Source organism: Balaenoptera musculus, chromosome 13 (assembly GCF_009873245.2).
Source record: "Balaenoptera musculus isolate JJ_BM4_2016_0621 chromosome 13, mBalMus1.pri.v3, whole genome shotgun sequence".
NCBI classification, from domain to species: Eukaryota; Metazoa; Chordata; class Mammalia; order Artiodactyla; family Balaenopteridae; genus Balaenoptera; species Balaenoptera musculus.
Genome location: NC_045797.1, coordinates 7,394,759 through 7,413,951, shown reverse-complemented (window position 1 = coordinate 7,413,951; position 19,193 = coordinate 7,394,759). Strand labels below are relative to the sequence as shown.

At 47.4% G+C, this 19,193-nt stretch overlaps 1 protein-coding gene across 1 annotated transcript in view; it reads right to left on the bottom strand.

The window, feature by feature from the left end:
- Nucleotides 1–19,193, bottom strand: part of AFF3 (AF4/FMR2 family member 3) — a 559,977-nt gene that overhangs the window by 35,288 nt on the left and 505,496 nt on the right. Inside the window, 3 exon segments of the mRNA XM_036873523.1 lie at nucleotides 918–1,042; nucleotides 5,940–7,028; nucleotides 13,771–13,957. Coding sequence (XP_036729418.1) covers nucleotides 918–1,042; nucleotides 5,940–7,028; nucleotides 13,771–13,957 — 1,401 coding nt within the window.

The following is a 19,193-nucleotide window of genomic DNA, read 5'->3' as shown; positions in this document are numbered from 1 at the left end:
CCGGATCCTGTCTATCACCGCAAATTCAGTCTACACCCAACGCCTTTAGGTGTGTCATATGGAGATTCTGCTCAAGTTTATATTTTTCATTTGTGTAACTAGCTTAGTGTTCTCACGGGTTTACTGGCTATTAATTCAGTTTGTAAGTTTTCAGAGTGGAGGGTGTGTTTTTGAAAGGCTAGAACTGTGTGCAACTAGTAACTGGTCTTTTGTTATAAAGAAGTACTTCCAGCGCACCTGGAGCTGTGACAAGAAGCACACGTCCAGGCACACTGGTTAGTCTTGGGTTAAACCAAGGGAAGCGAGTCTGCATGAGACAGGCTGGGACCTGGGACCCTCTGCTGCAGTGCTTGCACCTGGACAAACATCTCCTTGAGCCACAAAATACAAAGAAACTACAAGGGACTAAAAATAACTGCATGCATGGGGCAGTTGGAACAAATTATGAACAAGATACAAAAAGACCAAAAACCCAACTGCCACTTCTGAGGAGTCGGGAGCAAAAAAGCAGGGTGTCAGGAGCAAAAGTAGGTTACTGCACATGCACCCTGCACTCAACGCCACCAAGGGGGTGAGCAGACCTCCTAAGCCACCCCTCCAGCCTGACCCCTGGCCCCACCCCACCCTCACCCCATTTAAGGAATCAGCTTGCCCCCCATCAGACAGCGAGCAAGGGAATCTGTTACTTGTCTTTGTCCCCTCGTGCTACAGCATGAGCCCCAGTAAAGCCTTGTCTGAATTTCTTGTCTGGCCTCTTATCAATTTCTATTGATGAAGGAGCCCAAGAGGCTTGGTAGGTAACATGGAGACCCAGAGCAGAGCAGTCATTCAAAAATCCGACTCTCCCCCAGTAGGCATGTGCCTCTCAGACCCAGACACGCCTCCAGCTGCCTCTGCCTTCCTGGGAGCGTGAGTACCTGTTGACATTCACGTTGCAATGGTTTGCGGACAAAGTACTGTTGGCAGAGGCAGTGAGTCGTGAAGAGCTCTCCTTCTCTCCCTGAGCCTTCTTGATCTCCCTGTAGTCTTCTTCGTTGTCACACTGCACGGAAAGAAGCAAAAACCAATCAGCTTCTGATTTCAAGGGATCACAGCGAACTCCCATCACCAACCAGCTCACTGGGCTTCTCCGGACAACATCCTGAGCACCAATGTGGCTGCAGCACTCTCAGCCCTGGCCTGGGTTCCCCATCAGCTACCCCGTGAACAAGGAAGAAATCTGTCAGCTTACTGAGAGGAAACAGCATGACACGAAGATCAAAATTCGGGAGGGACCATTGTGACCGATGAACGCTTCTTTACCAACAGGCAGATTCCACCCTCCAGAGAAGACCTGTTCTGGGGTCCCACCGGAGCTTCAGCGTCCCTCCCTTTGGCTCTTCTTGGTACCCAAACAAGGCATAGCGACCTATCCTGGGCTTAATATTGTAAGGGCAGTGACAAGCTCGGACCTTTCTTTAGAAATTCATGGCCTCAAAGGACATTTTTATAAAACAGTAGTTTGACTGGATTCTTGTTTTCCACGATTGTATTTAACCTAGGCGTGTACTAGGGTGTGATGCACAGGCACTCAACCAAATTCCATTTTTGGTGAGATCGCAGCAACACAGTACAGGCACATTCAGGGCTCTCAGCAGAGCTTTCCAGGAGACAAGCACCGGCACTAAAGATAGAGAAATTTTGACCTTCTCTCTCTAGCTGGGATTGTTACACAGCCTCTATTGCAAGGACCTCAGCAGCTCACACTGAAACTGTGCCCCCAATGAGGGTCCAAGCCAAAGCTCTGAACCCCCAGTTCTGGCCTCCAGGGCTCGGGCAGGGCTAGACTCTGCACCCTGGGCAGCCAGGTCTGTGGTGTCCCATCTCCAGCACCCAAAACTGAGGGCTTCACACCCCAGATACTGAGTAAAGAGTGCTGTGAAAATGTTCTTTCACTTCTCTGTGCGAGTTTAATGATGATTCAGTAGATTTCATGAGGAGAGCTGAGTGTCAGGCTTAGTGTAAATGAAGTTTTGTAAGTTAAAATTAAAAAGCCCATGAATAATAAAATTATTTAAATACAGAATATTATGGAATATACATGTATATGTTTTTGCACATCTCTCTATCTACATATACCTATACAGCTATATATATTTCCATTCTATCTGTATGTTTATGAATTTCTATCTCTGAAATACCTCTCTCTCTCTCTTTCCATCAGCCTGTCCATTTATCCATCCATCTCCAGATGACTGACTGATTCACTCATTAATCAATTAATCACCTGGGGACTGATGGACAAATCAATCCAACGAGTAAGGGGGAGGGCAGAGTATGTAGAGGAAAACAGAAGGAAAGAGGGGTAGGTATGTAGTGAGCTAACCCGCATTACTGCATTATATCATCTGAATCTGACAACACCCCTGCAAAGATGTCACCATTTTACAAACAAAGAAACTGAAGTCCACAGAAGGGAAGGTCACCCAGGAGGCCAGGGCTGACTGCGTGATTTGCGGGGTTCAGTGCAAAATGAAAATGCTGGGAGCCTTGTTCAAAAAGCAGGAAAAGATGCTTGATGTCAGTCTTGGTGATGATTTTTTTGGATTTAACACCAAAAACAAAGGCAACAAAGGCAAAAAATAAACAAGTGGGACTACATTAAACTAAACGGTTTCTGCACAGCAAAGGGAACCATCAACAAAATGAAAAAGCAACCTACTGAATCGGAGAAAATATTTCTAAATCGTATATCTGAGAAGGGATTAATACCCAAAATATATAAAGAACTCATACAATTCAACAGCAAAGAAACAAACAAAAAAAATCCAGTTGAAAAATGGGCAGAGGATCTGATTAGACATTTTCTAAAGAAGACATATGGATGGCCAACAGGTATATGAAAAGATGCTCAACATCACTAATCATCAGAGAAATGCAAATCAAAACCACCATGAGATATCACCTCATACCTTTCAGGATGGCTATTATCAAAAAAACTAAAACTAATAAGTCTGTGAGGATGTGGAGCAAAGGGAACCCTTGTGCACTGTTGGTGGGAATGTAAATTGCTGCAGCCACTGTGGAAACAGGATGCAGGTTGCTCAAAAAATTAAAATAGAACTACCACATGATCCAGCAATCCCACTTCTGGGTATTTATCCAAAGAAAACGAAAACACTCATTTGAAAAGATATCTGCACCCTCATGTTCACTGCAGCGTTATTTACAATGGCCCAGACAAGGAAACAAATGTCCATGGCTAGACAGATGGATAAGGGTACTGCGGCATATATGTACGTACAACAGAAGAAGGAAGTCTGCCATTTGCAACAACATGGATGGACCTAGAGGGGATTATGAAAAGTTAAATAAGTCGGACAGAGAAAGACAAATACCTTACGACCTCACTTACATGCGGAAACTAAAAACAAAAACCAAACCTCCTCCCAGCTTATGTTGTCAGGCTGCTGATTGCTTGGGGTTGGGGGGAGTACAAAATGGATGAAGGAGGTCAAAAGGTACAAATTCCTGGTTATAAAATGAATAAGTCATGGGGATGTAATGTAATATACAGCATGGTGACTATAGTTAATAATACTGTAGTGCATATTTGACAGTAGCTAGGAGAGGAGATCTTGAAAGTTCTCACCAGGAGGAAAAGAAATTTGTAACTATGGATAGCGATGGATGTCAACTGGACTTATTGTGGTCATCATTTTGCAATACTTATAAACCAATATCAAATCATTACATTATACCTCAAAAAAAAAAAAGCAGCTAAAGAGTAACATTATAAAGTACTAAAGTCGGAAACATTTTCTTGTCTTTCAAAGTCTCTCTCTTGAGCTGTCATGGTGCGTTTATTTGCCATTTCATATTGTGCTCCTTGAGGCCTGGGGATACCTGGGGGGCATGCGTAGACACTCCCAAGTACCGGGGGGCCTGGGCCTGCGACAGGGCGCTTGTGCGCAGCCCACCCGTGAAGGGTTTCCCCAGCCAGCCAGTTGTGGAACCCATGGGTCAAGGGGTGAGGAAGTCCAGTTAGGCATTCCCCCTTCCCCAAGGCCAACTGGCAACCCCTTGTGGATTGCAATCTCCCCTGGAGGACCCCTCAGTACTGGGATTGGGGGTGGGGAGATGCCCATCCTGACCCCGACCCTCGTTATGCCTGTGCCTTGGCCCCTGGATGGGGATGCGGGTGGGGAGGCTGCACAGGGCTAGGAGTGCAAAGGGGCCACGGGGCAGGCAGAACCTGTCCTGGGAAATGGGCAGGAGGTGGAACTGCGCAGGCTCTATTGCCCCGTCGCACTTCACTTACTAAACACAAATTCAAAGATAAAATGAAGAATTCCAAGATGGCAACTGCAAGCATTAAACTCCAAGTACAGAGCCCTCTGAGCAGGGGCCCTGTGGGGAAAATACTGCACAAACCGCAAGTTGACTTCTCATTGGGAGACCCTGGAGCCACAGACCCGGGCTTCATTCCTGGCTCTGCCCTTTCTCACCTATGTGAACCTGGGGCAAGTCCCTTTAGGCACTCTGAGCCTCAGTTTCCTCATCTGTAAAATGGGCATGACGATAATATTTGCCTCATAAAGTTGTAAGGACTTTATAAACGATTTAATATGTACAAAAACAGCATCCCTCATGGGACATATATACGTGTTAACTGTTGTGAATGATTTGGTCCTAAATTTGGGACCATCCACGATGACTACAATCTTTGGTTTGTCACGCACTGTGATTTCCACTGTGGTCCAAGTTACTTTTGAAGATGTAGTAACAGGAAGGGATAAAAATCCTCAAAATTGGCTTTGGGCTTCCCTGGTGGCGCAGTGGTTGAGAGTCTGCCTGCCAGTGCAGGGGACACGGGTTCGAGCCCTGGTCGGGGAGGATCCTGCATGCCGCGGAGCGGCTGGGTCCGTGAGCCACAACTACTGAGCCTGCGCGTCTGGAGCCTGTGCTCTGCAACAAGAGAGGCCGCGATAGTGACAGGCCCGCACACCGCGATGAGGAGTGGCCCCCACTTGCCGCAACTAGGGAAAGCCCTCGCACAGAGACGAAGACCCAGCACAGCCATAAATAAATAAATTAATTAATTTTTTTTAAAAAAAGAGAAGAGCCTCTTATTAAAAAAAAAAAGTTGGCTTTAAATTATGATTAAATTATTCCTGTGCTCAAAAATCTTCAAAAACGGCCAAACAGCCGAGCATTTGGGTCTGCCTCCTGACAAACGTCCTGCTCTCTGAGTACCTGAGCTGCCTGTCTCACTTTGTTCAACCCGCCTTTGTTCAGCTTGCTTCCCTCCTTTGGCACCACCTCATCCCTGACCCTCTGATTACTCAAAAGTCCCTCCTCCTGAGGGCCCTGTTCCCAGCCCGTCTCCACCACAAAGTTCTCCTGATCAATGCCACGGGAGCACAGCCACTGGCTCTGATGCACCAGGCTGGTGTCCCCTCCCGGGGCCCCGTCATCCACGGTACCCACTAGGCACTTCCAGATTCACGCCTCACCCCAGTCACAGCCTTACTAAACTCTATGAGGCTGCTGGCTTCTAAAGTCAATGAATGATCCCACCCCTTCCAGCAAAGAATGGGGTTCACCCGTGTTTAGCTTTTGTCATAGGCCCAGCCTCCAGCTTGCCTCTGCATACACACTCAGGGAAGATTTCCTGTTCGTCTACTTCCACATGCAGTGAGACAGGCCTTAATTATCTATAACATGGGAATAATAAGGATACTTCCCTCATTGGGCAGGTCTAAGGATTTAAGTGAGTTAATGCATGTCAAGTACTTACAAAGGTATCTGGCATATATAAAGTGCTCTATGAACGTCTGTTGAGGACACATAAAACTCCTGCTCCGCGAACATTCTAGACCAGCAGACCTGCTGCCCACAAGTTCAGGGAGAGCCCTCCCTCCCGCCCTGCCCTCAGCCCCTCGGGTTTCCACGCCTACCTTGCGTTTCCTCTTGGATTTTGGCAAAGCCTTTTCTGCGGGCGCATCGGATGCGTGGCTCGGGGGCGCGCTTTCAGTGTCCTTGGCCGCGGGAGCGCTCAAGACCCCCGGCTCCTGGGGCAGGTGTTCTGGGATCCTGGACAGAAGGGTCAGGTCAATCTTGACCCAGAGTGACCTGACCTCGTCACTGTCCTTCAACGGGGAGAGAAGTTCATTGCGGCCGAAGGGGACCAGTGTGTAGAACTGCTCCTCCAGCTCCTTGGCGATGTCGCTGGTGGTCCTGGCATTGATAGAGCCCACAGAGGCCCGGGGGCCGCCCCCGCTGATGCTGTTGGCAGCCTCCTTCAGCCTCGGGTCGTTCCCGGAGGCGGCAGTGGCCTTGGACAGAGGGAAGTCCTCCTGTTCCGACTCCAGGTCCGAGTCCGAGGAGGAGGACGACGAGGACGACTCCGTCTCGATGAACTCCTTGGATTTGGGGACGATCCGGCTCAGCCCCCGCGTGCGGCGCTTCTCGCAGGTTACGGCCGAGCGCAGCTCCTTCCGGTGGCTGGTCCTACTGTTGCCGCAGGGCCGGGGCTTGGGGGGCTCCGGGGGGATCCCCGCGCTCGCCCCCAGCGCGTCCGCGGCTGCGGGCTCCTCGGGCCGGTGGCCATTGTCGCCGGCCGAGGTCCTCTCGGTGCGCCGGGTGGGTTTCTTGCCCGCGGACCTCCGGGCAGGCGCAGGCGCGCTCTCGGCGGGCGCACCTGCCACCGTGGGCGGCGGGGCGTTGGCGGCGGTCACGGCCACGGCCACGGCCACGGCCGCGGGCGGGGACTTCTGCTTCACCCCTTTGTTCCCCGGGGCCTTGTTCGCGGTCCTCGGCCTCTGCTCCTCCTTGCAGGCGCTCTTGATGTCCTTGTCTCTCAGGCTGGTCGGGCAGACGTTGTCGGGAAGCTTCCCGCAGTCTGGCGCTTCGTCCTTCACCGGGGTGTAGTATTGATTGCTCTCCGGCCCGTGGCTTTCATTTTGGATCAGGATAGGAGGCTTGTGGGGATTAACTTTGTTTAGCCATTTATCCAGCTGCCACTTGTTAGAGGACGCTGGTTCGGCCTAAAAGCAGAAAACCGGCAACAAACACATATCTTTTATGACGGGCTCACTTAAAAGGGGCCTGGCCGTTCTCCTCTGGACTTAGGGCAGAAAATGGATGGGCTGGAAACACAAGGAGCGTGGAAGCTGTAGGGGTGTGTGGCATCCATGGGCACACAAGGTGCAGAGATGCTGCCCGCTTCCTGGGCCCCGGCACCGAAATGCCAGTGCAGCAGTTTGAGGCCTATTTGGAAAATAAGGGGATGCACTGTGCTTCATTAGGACCCATTTCCAACATTTCTGAGGGTTATACAATGTATATTTTTTTATATCTATACAGACATACATAAACTTGAGAGTCCACAAACGTTAACTGGGGTGTAGTTTGGAGACCCTGAGTGTTAAAGCACTCATTTTTTGTGAGACTTAAAATATGGGGGGAGGGGGGGAATTAGAAAAGGGGACTCAGTGGAAACTAAACTCCCAAAGAACTACCTGTGTGTGCCCTGTGCACTTTGATGGCTGGACTTGGTTCTTCCATCCTCAACCTACATCCATCACACTTTGCCCGAAATATTTCAGATGAGAAGGTGACAATGGAAACCTTTCCGGCAAGCAGTGTTGCTACCTTAAAGCAAATCCTGGACATTTCAGGTTTTAAACTCTGGCCCATAGATTGGCTCCGGGGGGGCAGGGGCGGTGGTGGGGAGTTGTTGGGGGGGGGAGGTCAGTGAATGCCCTATAACAGAATGTGAAATGTTATGTAGACGCATTTTTCAGGGAGAGGGACATAGCTTTCATTCGCATCTCTAGGCAGCTATGTCTTATTCAAAGGTTAAGAACTGATGCTTTTACAGGGAGTAAATGTTGATTTCTAATAAAAGTCCATTTATCCAGCATCTGTGATTATTAATAGAAAAGAGGTATATTGATAAGTATAGAACTTTAGCTAGAGTATTATCAATTTGTGAATATATGTGAAATGGGGAAAATTTTTGAAGTGATTAAGGTGATGTATTTTTCCTTCCCTATGGTCTCTACCCTACGAATTCATGGCTTCTGATGATCCAGGGGAAGACTAGATACCAGCCTAAAATAAAGAATCGGCTTAGCTTTGCATTTCAAACTTGGTTGGTTAAAGCCCAGAGCAAGTCAGGCGCCCTTGTAGGAGAAAACCACTGTTTTTTAACATAGTAATTCCCCAAAGCTTGCTTTCATGTATCAAGATTTGGTTTTCAACAGTGAGGTCGGTATTAAGAGCAGAACTTGGGGCATAGCCACATGCAGCAAGGCTCTTGGGGGAGGGGAGAGGGGGGGAGGGCAGTATATTAGACCCAAGGGTCCTGGCTGAGTCTGGAGGCGTCTGGGGCACAGCTTAGGGAGATGGGAAGCCTTTAATGGGCCAGCAGGGCCTGGGGCCAAGATGAAGTGGCCACAGAGTGTGGGCACCAGGCACTGGAGCTGTGGCAGGGACCGTGGACATCCTGCTGGTTCCCCCAAAACAGATGAGACTGTCTACACTTCAGGGAACCACGGCGCAGGGTGTCCAGGGACTGGGAATGACTAGAGACATTTCAGTGGAGGCCAGCATGGGGATTCCAGGCCCTTTCCTTGGCACCCTGAGGATGGGGAGCCTTCCCCTGGGATACAGGTGTGGAGGGGGAATCTCTCATGACCCTGATAGAGAGTCTGGTCTCTGACTTAACTTTCTGCTTTGTTTGCTTTCATGCCACCCAAAGGACCAGGGCTCCCAAGCAAGAGGCAAAAGAACAAAATGATACATCTTTTTTTGCACCTCTGAGTCGTCCTGTGTAAACTCTGACCTCGCTTTAATTCGGCTTCTCCAGAGACAGGGAACAATGGAACCTGCAGAGCACACCTGACCTGGTCCATCCCGCAACAGTGATGGAAGAGAGCAAGCAGGGCAGCAGGACCTCTTCTTCGCCAAGGGGAAGCTCTCGCCTGCCCTGAGATTAGCTGGGTGTGGTTGAAGCCTACTTTGGTGGTAAACACATCCATGGCTCCGAGGCTGTCTCCTCCCCACCCCATTTCTCTCGGACCACCGGCGAGTCAGTGACTTCTGTGCCTCAGCTTCCCCAGATAAATGGGGCCCAGTAATATGAATGGATGCTGATGCGGCCTTGCAGAAGGCGACACACACGGGGAGAGGGTGGACCATTTATGGCAGAGCCTGCCACTCACACTGGCCCCCCCACCACGTCTCACACTAGCTCGCCCTCACCCCCAGCATCCTGAGCCCCCCACAGCTCACATCTCTTATGTGGGAGAACACAGACGCGTGCCTGGAGCCAAAACACAGCGGCTCACAGGGAGGCGCCCACTAAAACTCCCTGGAGGGAGCCTTCACAGTGAAGGGAGAACTGAAGAACTTGGGTGTGGGCCCACTGCCTGATGTGCTCTAGGGTCATTTTTTTCTGCTCTTCACAGCTGGAGAAATGAGGCTGAAGGACCATTTTCAACACATCACTAAATCACATTCTCTTTCTCAAAGGATCTACAAGGACCGCCTCTTGCCCCTCAAACAAAAATCCAAATTCCTCGGGCATCCATCATCTAACAGCCATCTTTCCTTGCCAGAACACGTACAATGTGCTTCCACTTTATATGTATCATCTAACTGAATCCATACAGGTAAGAAATACTGTCGCCCCTAGTTTGCAGGTGGGGCTCAGAGAGGTTAAGTGAAATATCCAAAGCTGCAGAGCTACCAGGCACCACCAAGGCTAAACCCACATTTGTCTGGGCTTAAAGACCAGATTCTCTCCCCTGCTGCTCTGCCAGTCTCCCACTACTCTCTGGTGGAGCCTCACAAAAGAGGGACCTCGTTTCTTTTGAGAAATGTCAGTCTTCAACCTAAAATGATAGAATTAGATTGATTTTTGGAGACACCACTAACTCTCCAAATAATACCTGTGGCCTTCTGTTATCCTTAACTGCAGCATCTTTTGATGTCCACAGCCGTTTCATGTATATAAATCTTGTGTCTTCAACAAAGCCAAACACTGCTTTCCAGCAGGGGCCAGGTCTCTGCTTCTTTGTATCCCTCGCAGGACCCGTAATAGGTTAGGGGGAGAGCATGCTATGACTCTGCTCCTAGTAATAATGACTCACAATGAGCTGTCACTCCATTTGTATCACTTATTCCTCAGAACAACAGTCACAGATTAGACGGCATGGGATTATCCGCCATTTCGGGGATGAAACAACTGTGGCCAAGGAAGCTCAAACAGCCAAGAATTAGGTGGCAGGGGAGGCGGGTGAACTCAGGGCTTGGGGTCCCTTTCCTGCCACGCTGCTGGCTCTGGTCCACTTCCTAAGCTGTCCATCAGGGTTTCTGCCCAGTGCATTTGATTGTTTCCTGGCTTGCTGCTTTGTATTTCCATCCAGGACTCTCCTCTCTGATCAGTCTTCCCTCTGATTAGTGTATAAGCTCTCCACCGTGTACTTTAGTCTCCACTTCATCTATACCCTTCCGAGCACCCACTGCCACATACCCCACAGATGCCTAATTAAGGAGAAGCCTGCTGAATCAGTGAATAACTTGTACCGTGTACCTGCTGATTTTCAAGAACAATCTAGGGCAGCATTTTCCAAAATGTGCTTTGAGTTCATATATCCCGTAAAGAAAGGTTTCCATGGTCAGATACATTTGGAAAATGCCACAATGGAGAACACCGTTTACATGAGCAAAATTAAGTGATGAATGATGCCCTACGGTAAAGAAACAGGTGAAACCTACTTTATTCTGGATCTCCTCAAATCTGTGACCAGGCTCTTGTCCCTGCAGCATCCTTTACTTGGGGAACACCGGTCTAAGGAGCTCTGTGTGCTGGTGTAAACGTGCTAACTGAAGGGCAAGGCGCTCCCCACTGTGAAGCTCGGGCGTGAAAGGGAAGATACAACTCAAATGAAAACAATTAGGCTGAGGACAAGCAAGCAAACGTCAGGCCATAGAGAGGGGGTCTGCAGTGATGGAAATACTGTTTTCGGGGTCTCTTCCGTGCTAGCTTGCAGACAAGGGGTTATACTATGGTGATTCTATGTGAAATGGCAGTGGCTTTCTATAGCCACGGGCGTAAACAACAGCTCGATGAAACTCAGGAGAGCCAAGTGGGTGGTCCAGTGCTGGACGTTGAGGGGGGAGAATGCAGGTGTCTTTGGGATATCCTGAGGGTCTCCTGCTTTCACATCAGGTATTTCCAGGAAGGAAAGGAGGGCCACAATGTTCTGCTGCAAAGCAGCGTAAACAGGTCTTCACAACAGAATGTGAGGTGTGTGGCTATAAAGAGCTGGATTGTCCTGTGGGGGAAAGGAAAGGGGTCTCACTGCTCTCTTTAAGGGGTCCTGGGCCAGCTCGGCCAGAAGAAAGCAGAGATGCCTTGGAGACTCGGCAGGTAATGCTTCCCCTCTTTGCGACTTTCACTCTGCAAACTCACTGTATTTCTTTTCTAATTTTTTTTTTTTTTTTTAATTTTTGGCCATGCCACACGGCTTCTGGGATCTTAGCTCCCTGACCAGGGATCACACCCACGCCTTTGGCAGTGAAAATGCGGAGTCCTAACCACTGGATCACCAGGGAATTCCCTCATTGTATTTCTGAAGGGCGTGTGTCTCTAGTCACCTTGGGAAAAATGTTAAAAGAAGCCTTACTTTTATTCCAAGGAATACATTCCTTTCCAGCAGAAAGAAGTCACCTGCAGTGTGGCTACATCTCTTGTCACTCCTGCACTCCCCCTGCATAGAGAAGCCAGGAGTTGAAAGCTACACGTGGCCTCAGGCAACTTAAACTTTGAGGCCTGTGTTAGCTGACTCCCCTCCTCCTCCTCAGCTAGGGGCCTCTGGTAGCTGCTGGAAGAAACAAGAAACGGCAAGTGCTTCCTTTCATCACCAAAGAGCTCAAGTCTTTGTAATTATCTCAGTGACATTTAGAGAGAATCTGCTTAAAGCCCTTTATAGCTGTACTTCTCCGAGGCTGCTTTCAGCCTCACCTAGAACTCCAGGAGTCACATTCAGCATGCAAATGAGACTCAACTTTCCTGAATTAACCTTCAAAGTCACAAAGAGCCTGGGGTAGAGGTAACATTCACAGACCCTAACGCTTTTAATCCACCGCCACTGTCCCCCTTGGCTCTTGCGATGTCCCTGGAACCCAGTTCTTTCTACTAAATATTCTGGAGTTTTTCAACAAATTAGAGCATAAAGCTGGCTCTGAAGAAGCCCGGTTAACACCTCTGTTTTATTTAACTCCTGTATTTTTGTTTGTTTCAAATTATTCCTATTAGAATATCAGCTCCGTGAAGACAGGAACCTTCTCTGTCAGATCACTGCTGTCTCTCAGGGCCAAGCATCGTATCTGTGGCAGAGACTCAATAGATCTTCGTTGAAAGAACACTAAATGAGTGAACGAATGGATGAATGAATGAAATGATGAAGAAGGAAAAATAATTTAGCTTCTGGGAAAAGTCAGGATTATATCAACATATGGCTTTTATAGGTTAATGTTGCTAAGGGCCTTCCCCGTAAATAGGGAGATAGGGATAGAAAGATAGACAGGGAAAGGGAGAGAGACAGAGAGAGACAGAGACACAGGTACACAAGCTGGAAACGTGGGTCTTGCTGGCCTTTAAAGGTGCTCCTGGGGACTTCCCTGGGGGTCCAGTGGTTAAGACTCCACACTTCCACTGCAGGGGTCACAGGTTCGATCCCTGGTCAGGGAACTAAGATCCACACGCATTGTGGTGCGGCAAAAAAAAAAAAAAAAAAAAAAAAAAAACCTCTTACCACCAAGGTTTGCATATGTGGGTTTGGTTTCATTTTAGAGCATATTTAGAAATTTGGGCCCAGAGTGGTACAGAAGGTTGTAGGTAAAAAGTTAAATCCTATGAGCCACAGTAACATCAAATGTTTATACACTCAAGAAGAAGCATATTTTATTCCCTCTTTAGAAATCAAAGTCTACCCTTACAGATCCAGGGACTAGAGAAGTGTGCTCTCAGCCGTCTCTCAAGAATCCATGCTCTGAATTACTATTAAATTTCCCCCTTTTTCCCCTTTAAAGTAGAAGTACCAATGGCTTTTATTGGGACCTTATAATATTTTTATACGAGGCACCTAAATCTTCCACACAGATACTCATCATAGCTATAAAAGTTTTCATTAGTATTTGTAAGTTGATGCTAATTTTCCTTTTCATATTTTCACAAAGAAAACAAAGGAGGTTTTATTCATATTTATAGTCCTTGTTCTCCTAATCTGTGATGAACTGAAAAAAGGTAAGATTCTAACCATGTCTAATCCACAAAACTCCTTTCCCCGTGATTTATGGGGGCTCACACTTCCAGGCGGGGAGCTGCCCTGTCTGCTTATTGCCTCGGCTGACCCTTAGGGAGACCCGATCCTCAGGTTATTTCCAGTCAGTGATGTTTACAGCATACTTGGAAAGTTCTGGAAGTCAAGATAGAGAATTTTGGACCATAAGAGATGAAGTTTCTAGACTTCAAAGGAAGCTCTGTGATTAGGAGCACTGTGAGGAGGGGCTGGGGGAAATGAGCCTAAACCAACCCTGGCAGGCTGCCAGGAGGTGGTGGCCTAGAGAGGTCACGGCGGCTCGCAGGCCAGCGTCATAGCACTGAGGCTGGAGGAGCAGAAGGTGTGAGAACCACACTGGGAGGAAGACTGACTTCGCTCACCGGGTTGGGGAGAAGCAGGCAGGGGAGGCGCTCAGAGGCCAGCGTGTCCTTACCTCCGGGCTGGAGTAGTGGGGAGGCTTGCTGCCCTCACTCTCGCTGGAGCTGCTCTCGCTCTCTGAGTCAGATCCCGAGCTGCTCTCCGAGTCGCTGGAGGAACTGCTCCCGCTGCTGCTGCTACCGCTGCTGCTGCCCTTGCTGGAGGGCACGGAGGGCCTGCAGTTGGCCTGCGGGAGCCCGGCACTGCCAGCCCACGGGGCCCCGGGAAGGAGAGGGAAGGAAAGCCGAGTGAGCAAACACGCATACACCACCGAGCGAGCTGTTGTTCCACCAGCCTGCGCATCTGTCAGCGTCACCTGCAGCTCCAGAGCCACCGTCAAGGTCAAAGCAGCCTCACAGTTAAAACAATGGATGCACAGAAATTAAACTGGGAGTGAAAGTCGGTGCCACTTGGTAATCAGGCACTCGTCAGTGTGACTAGTTTGTGTGATCATTTTAGAGGGGAAGGTGGTGTAATTGCAGAAGGACTGTTTCTCTTTTGCTCCTATTTCTGGGAATGGCTTTTCAAATGCATTCCCGATTCCAATCACTGACAAAAAGGCAAGGAAATCTAAAATGCTTGAAATATTTTGTAAAGAACGAAAATGTCTGTTTGCTTTATTTTAGGAAGTGGGCTGTGAGGAAGGGCACAGTGTCCTGCTCTGTGCTCTCACGGCCTGCTGGAAGGTTCCGGAGACGGCGGGACCGACAAAGTTGTCTTGCTTCCCACCTCTTCCTGCCCACAGAGTCGAGTCCTGTAGTCTTTACAGGAGCCGGCTTGCTGTATAAACAGTAATTTTCCTTTGAGCCCTTTATTAAAGAACTGAAGATCCCTCACTCACACATTTTTAAATATTCTAGACTTTAAAATTCAACCCCAGTACAGTGGCTAATAGCAATACTATTTTGAATTATACTCGATGTCCATATCCCTGCTGAAATTTGCCAGAAAGTTACATACTCAAATTATAGACTCAAAGACAATAGGAAACATGGACACTTCTCATGGTAATTAATTAACCACAAAAATGCAAATCACACACATCCACCCAAACAGTGAGCCAAAAAGAAAGTTTCAATACTCACATAATAGTCAACATCTTCAAAGTCTTTTATTAATTGCATTGAAACACACCTGACTGTTTTTTCGAGGTCAAACTCTAAACCCAGAAAATGCAGTGACCATTTTTTAAATGTTGAGTCAGCAAATATCTGCTTGCCCCTTCCAGCTGGGACCACTGCTTCAACAGGATGAATGCGAGTGAAGGCCCAGGGCTGAGGGAGCTTGTCAGAGTTTATGGTCTCAAGTGCAAAGCAGCCAGGACAAGGTAAAGGACCCTTTTCACCCGCCCGTTAAATCTTTGACAAATGCTTTGCTCAAGGACAGAGTCTCATAAATCCTCAGTGTTGGGACAGGGAGGGGGGGGCGGTGTTTAAAACTCACTGGAACCTTGCTTCTCCCAGAGGAATGATAAGACAAGAAACTATCTTACAGGATGTACCTGAAAGTCAAAGCACTGTTTTGAACTGCAGGCTTAGGGAAAAATGGAGTTTGAACATAACCTTCCCTAGTGGTTTTTATTTCTTCTGCCAATGTCATGGTCCATACCTACTGTCTGACAAAATTCTTCAACGTCAGACAACATCTGCACCTTTACGCCTTGCCTGAGCTGCAACAATTCCTATTCCAGCCTGCTGTGTGTTCTGGTGTTGAGTGAGGGATCCTGGATCTTTTTACAGATGCTGGGAAGGGACGGTTAGTGATCAAAGTGTTGTAATATTTCTTTCTTCCCTTATGAACTAAAATCCATCTTTCCTGGCAGCTGAGTCGAAATGGCTACTATCAATGGAGTCATTAAAAAAAAAAAAAGGCTATTAGATTGTGACTGAACACGAATGGCTGGGATCCATGTTAACAGTCTGCCAGTAAGTCCCCCAAACACTGGGGAAAAACTCCAAAAACAAACAGACAAAAAACCCACCCCAACCCAAACAAACCAACCAAAACGTAAAAACTCCCCAGAGCCAAACAACACATGGTGGAGGAAAGAGATCTGTCTCCCTGCCACACTCTGGAATGACATTTGCTGAAGACTAGGAAATTAAGAGAAATAAAGAGCATTTTGATTGGTTTTATATGATGGTCAAAGGCTTCGAGCACCAAGCGGTACATTCTCCCGCTTTCATTCCGACAACAAAGGACACTGAGGCCGCTGCTGTGTGCACCTGGTTGCTGTGTTTGCGGCAGAGGGAGCAACGTGTGTGCGGTTCCCTGGGGCTTGCATCGCAAAGTGACTGTCTTTTGAAAAGCTGCACTTTAATTTCTGGGAAAATGTCCATTAAACAGTTCCTGTGCCGCCTTCCTTTTCTGACTGCTGTCCTATCGTAATGAGACCCACCAGCCCAGCGAGACAGAGTCTCTGATCTGAATTAGATTGGCAGAAAAGCCTTAGAGTTTTATGTTTTCCTTCCTTAAATTAGGAAATTGACTTAAAACGACAGTTTTACTGGCGTAATTATTATTTGTTTTTGAAACCGTGGGGAGAGCCAAGAATTTCAGGTTTTCTTCCTGCTTTGCTTTGAAGCGCTGTGAGGCCCCAGTCCTCTGGAGTCAGGGCCGAATACATTCATGTTTCAATGGTCCCGGTGGAGACAGTGTCGCTGGAAGCAATCCACGTCAAGGATGGGGGGCAGGCTCGTGTGCAAGGGCTCTGGTGGCTCCAGTCGTGGGATCGAGAGAACTAGCCCTACCTCCAGAAAGCCTGCTCCATTAACTAGCCTTTTTGTGGGTCTCTGGGGGACAGCTGGTCATTCAGGACTCAGCACAATGACTGCTCTTGCCATGAACGCGTGCAGTTGCTTTGCCTCTGCTGGGGGAGCTGTAGCAGCCAGGGTGGCAGAACAAAGAAGCCGGGGATGGTCATTACTGCAGATAAGAACTAAGAGAAGGATGGGCTCAGTTAAGCCAGGGAGGCTCTTTGGAGTCATGGAATCAAGAAGATGGAAGAAGACACATCAGACAGACCCTCCTGAAAGAAGACTTTAAGCTTTATATATTTAAAATTGCAAACTGCAAAGTTTGGTGTGCTTACTAGCTGTCATGTTTCCGTACCAAAGACGCTAACAATTCTTTCAACTTAATTAAAAAAGCAACTTTATTCTGAAATGATAACATGGATTGATTGACATGATGACACAGCATTGGCCAATTTTTAGGAGAGTTCTTGGACCCTCTGCTATTTCAGGAACATGGTGCCACTGAAAACATGTGGGCATGAAAACATTATTGAGGTCATGGAATAAAAGCCTTTGTGTCACCAAACTTAGCACAGTGCCTGGGGCATAATAGGTATTCACCTGTGATTACTAAATGAAAGAATCAATAGAAAAAAGTCTATCACTAGGTTAATGAGTTAAAGGAAAAAGGATTTAACCTTTCAAAAAGGTTACAATCTCTCTTTTCTAATAAAAAAAAACACTTAAGGGGGTTTCAGCCCCTCTTGTGCTTTTCCAATGTTAACACCTCTTCCTTGCACAGAATGTCTTTAAATGTACCCTAAATTTCATCTGCTATATAATATAAGCCCAGTTCTCCCCTGGATGGTTTATTTACTTTTGGTATTTTGATTTCATGAAATGTTTTGCTGGTTTTGTGAGTGGCCAAGACCAAATACACGTTTGGGAGAGTCCCAGCTTTATTCTAAATGATCTGCTTGCTGTGTCCCCTCCTTTGGCTGCAGTGACACATTCTTTTCCGAATCTGGCCTGGGCTGAATCTGAATACAGACAGTAAAAGAAGAGATCTGGAACCTACATGCCTGGATCTTACAGCCATGGGTGCTCCTGCCAAGTATATTGTGGGGTCTGGGTAAATATCCAAAGTTGTTCACGAGCTTTGAACTAACAAGGAACTTGGTGGCAGGCTCTGTGCCTGGTGGGCACCGTGTGGATGGTCGTGATGCCCAACAGCCTGTGGGCACGCCACTGGGATGGACGAAAGGTTAATAATTTAGAAGAGGTCCCAGCTCCTTCTCATTCATCTCCGGATGAACTCAACACATGCTTGATTTCTAAACTGTAATCGGTGCCCTGGCAATGGTGTTCCTTTATTGTTGGCATCTCTATTGATATTAACTGATCTAAAATTATAATCACATAATGAGACATGAAAATGGAAAGCTGGCACAAGGAGGTTCGCTGATAGGACTGTTGGTCTTGTACTAAAAGTTTTTGTTAGCCCTGTGATACCTCCAGGAACAAGTCTTCTATTAAACATAGTTTTGGAAGCTCTTCATGGTCTGGCCTCAATCAAATCTTCAGCCACACCTCATAGGGTGCACCCCCAAACCTTGTCTATAATAAATTTCTCACCGTTTTGACAATCTGCGTGCCTTTGCGTGCGCTATTTTCTATGCTACGAAGCCCTCTCTCCCTTTCTTCTTCTGGGTACCTCCAACTCACTCTTCAGGACTTGGTTGCAATATTACCCTATTCTGTAAAGTTTCTCCCAATTCCCTCAGGCATAGTTAATATTTCCTCCCCTGAGCCCCTTAGCACATAACCTATTTTTCTTTTGTAGCCCTTACCATACTAAGGATAGGAATTATCTACTTTATCCTTGAATCCCCAGTGCTAGCAGGGGGTGCGGCATGAATAGGTTCTCAACAACTATCAACTGAATGAATGAAAGAAAAATGATTCTTGACATAGTAAGTCAATGCATTTTATTATACTATGAAATAGCCTATGAGATGTTTATATATTCACATATGTATTTTTTCTGTCGCCTTGGGGCTGCCAAAGATTTCATAAAACAGATGACTTAGAGAGCTACCATCTACATCACTGGTTGAAAATCCAAAACCTATAGGGGTCAGGCAAGTAGCATAAATGAGTGAAGTGTCCAGTTAGAAGAGAAACAAATGCCTAACACACGATGATCAAGACAGTGGACCCTTGGCTCCCCAGTGGGAAAGTGTCAAGCTGGATAGTCCTGACTGGTCTACTGCTTCCCCAGGCCAGCAGATCTCTGCCACATGGAAATGAGAGCCAGTGTTACCAAATCCTTCAATTTTTTTTTCAGAGGAAGCCCCAGATCCTGATGTTTATATCAAATCTCCTGATTTTAAAACGCTACTAACTAACTTGAGAATTTTTAACAATGAAAAGTTTCATTTTATTTTTTGCAATGAGACACGTCTGTAGGTCAGACGAGGCCTGTGGGGTACCAGTTTGAGACTCGCTCATCTATGTCTTACTCTTACACTTTCTGAAAGCCTAAGATGGTTCCATTTAGAAGAGACACAAAGAGACCACAACCAGGAGTTTCGCCTCTCTCAGGGATTCAGGTCAGCAGAGACAAACAAGAGGTTAGCCAAATACACTTATTCTCTCAGCCCACTTATTTAAACATCTAAAATTTTTAAAAAAATTACTGATT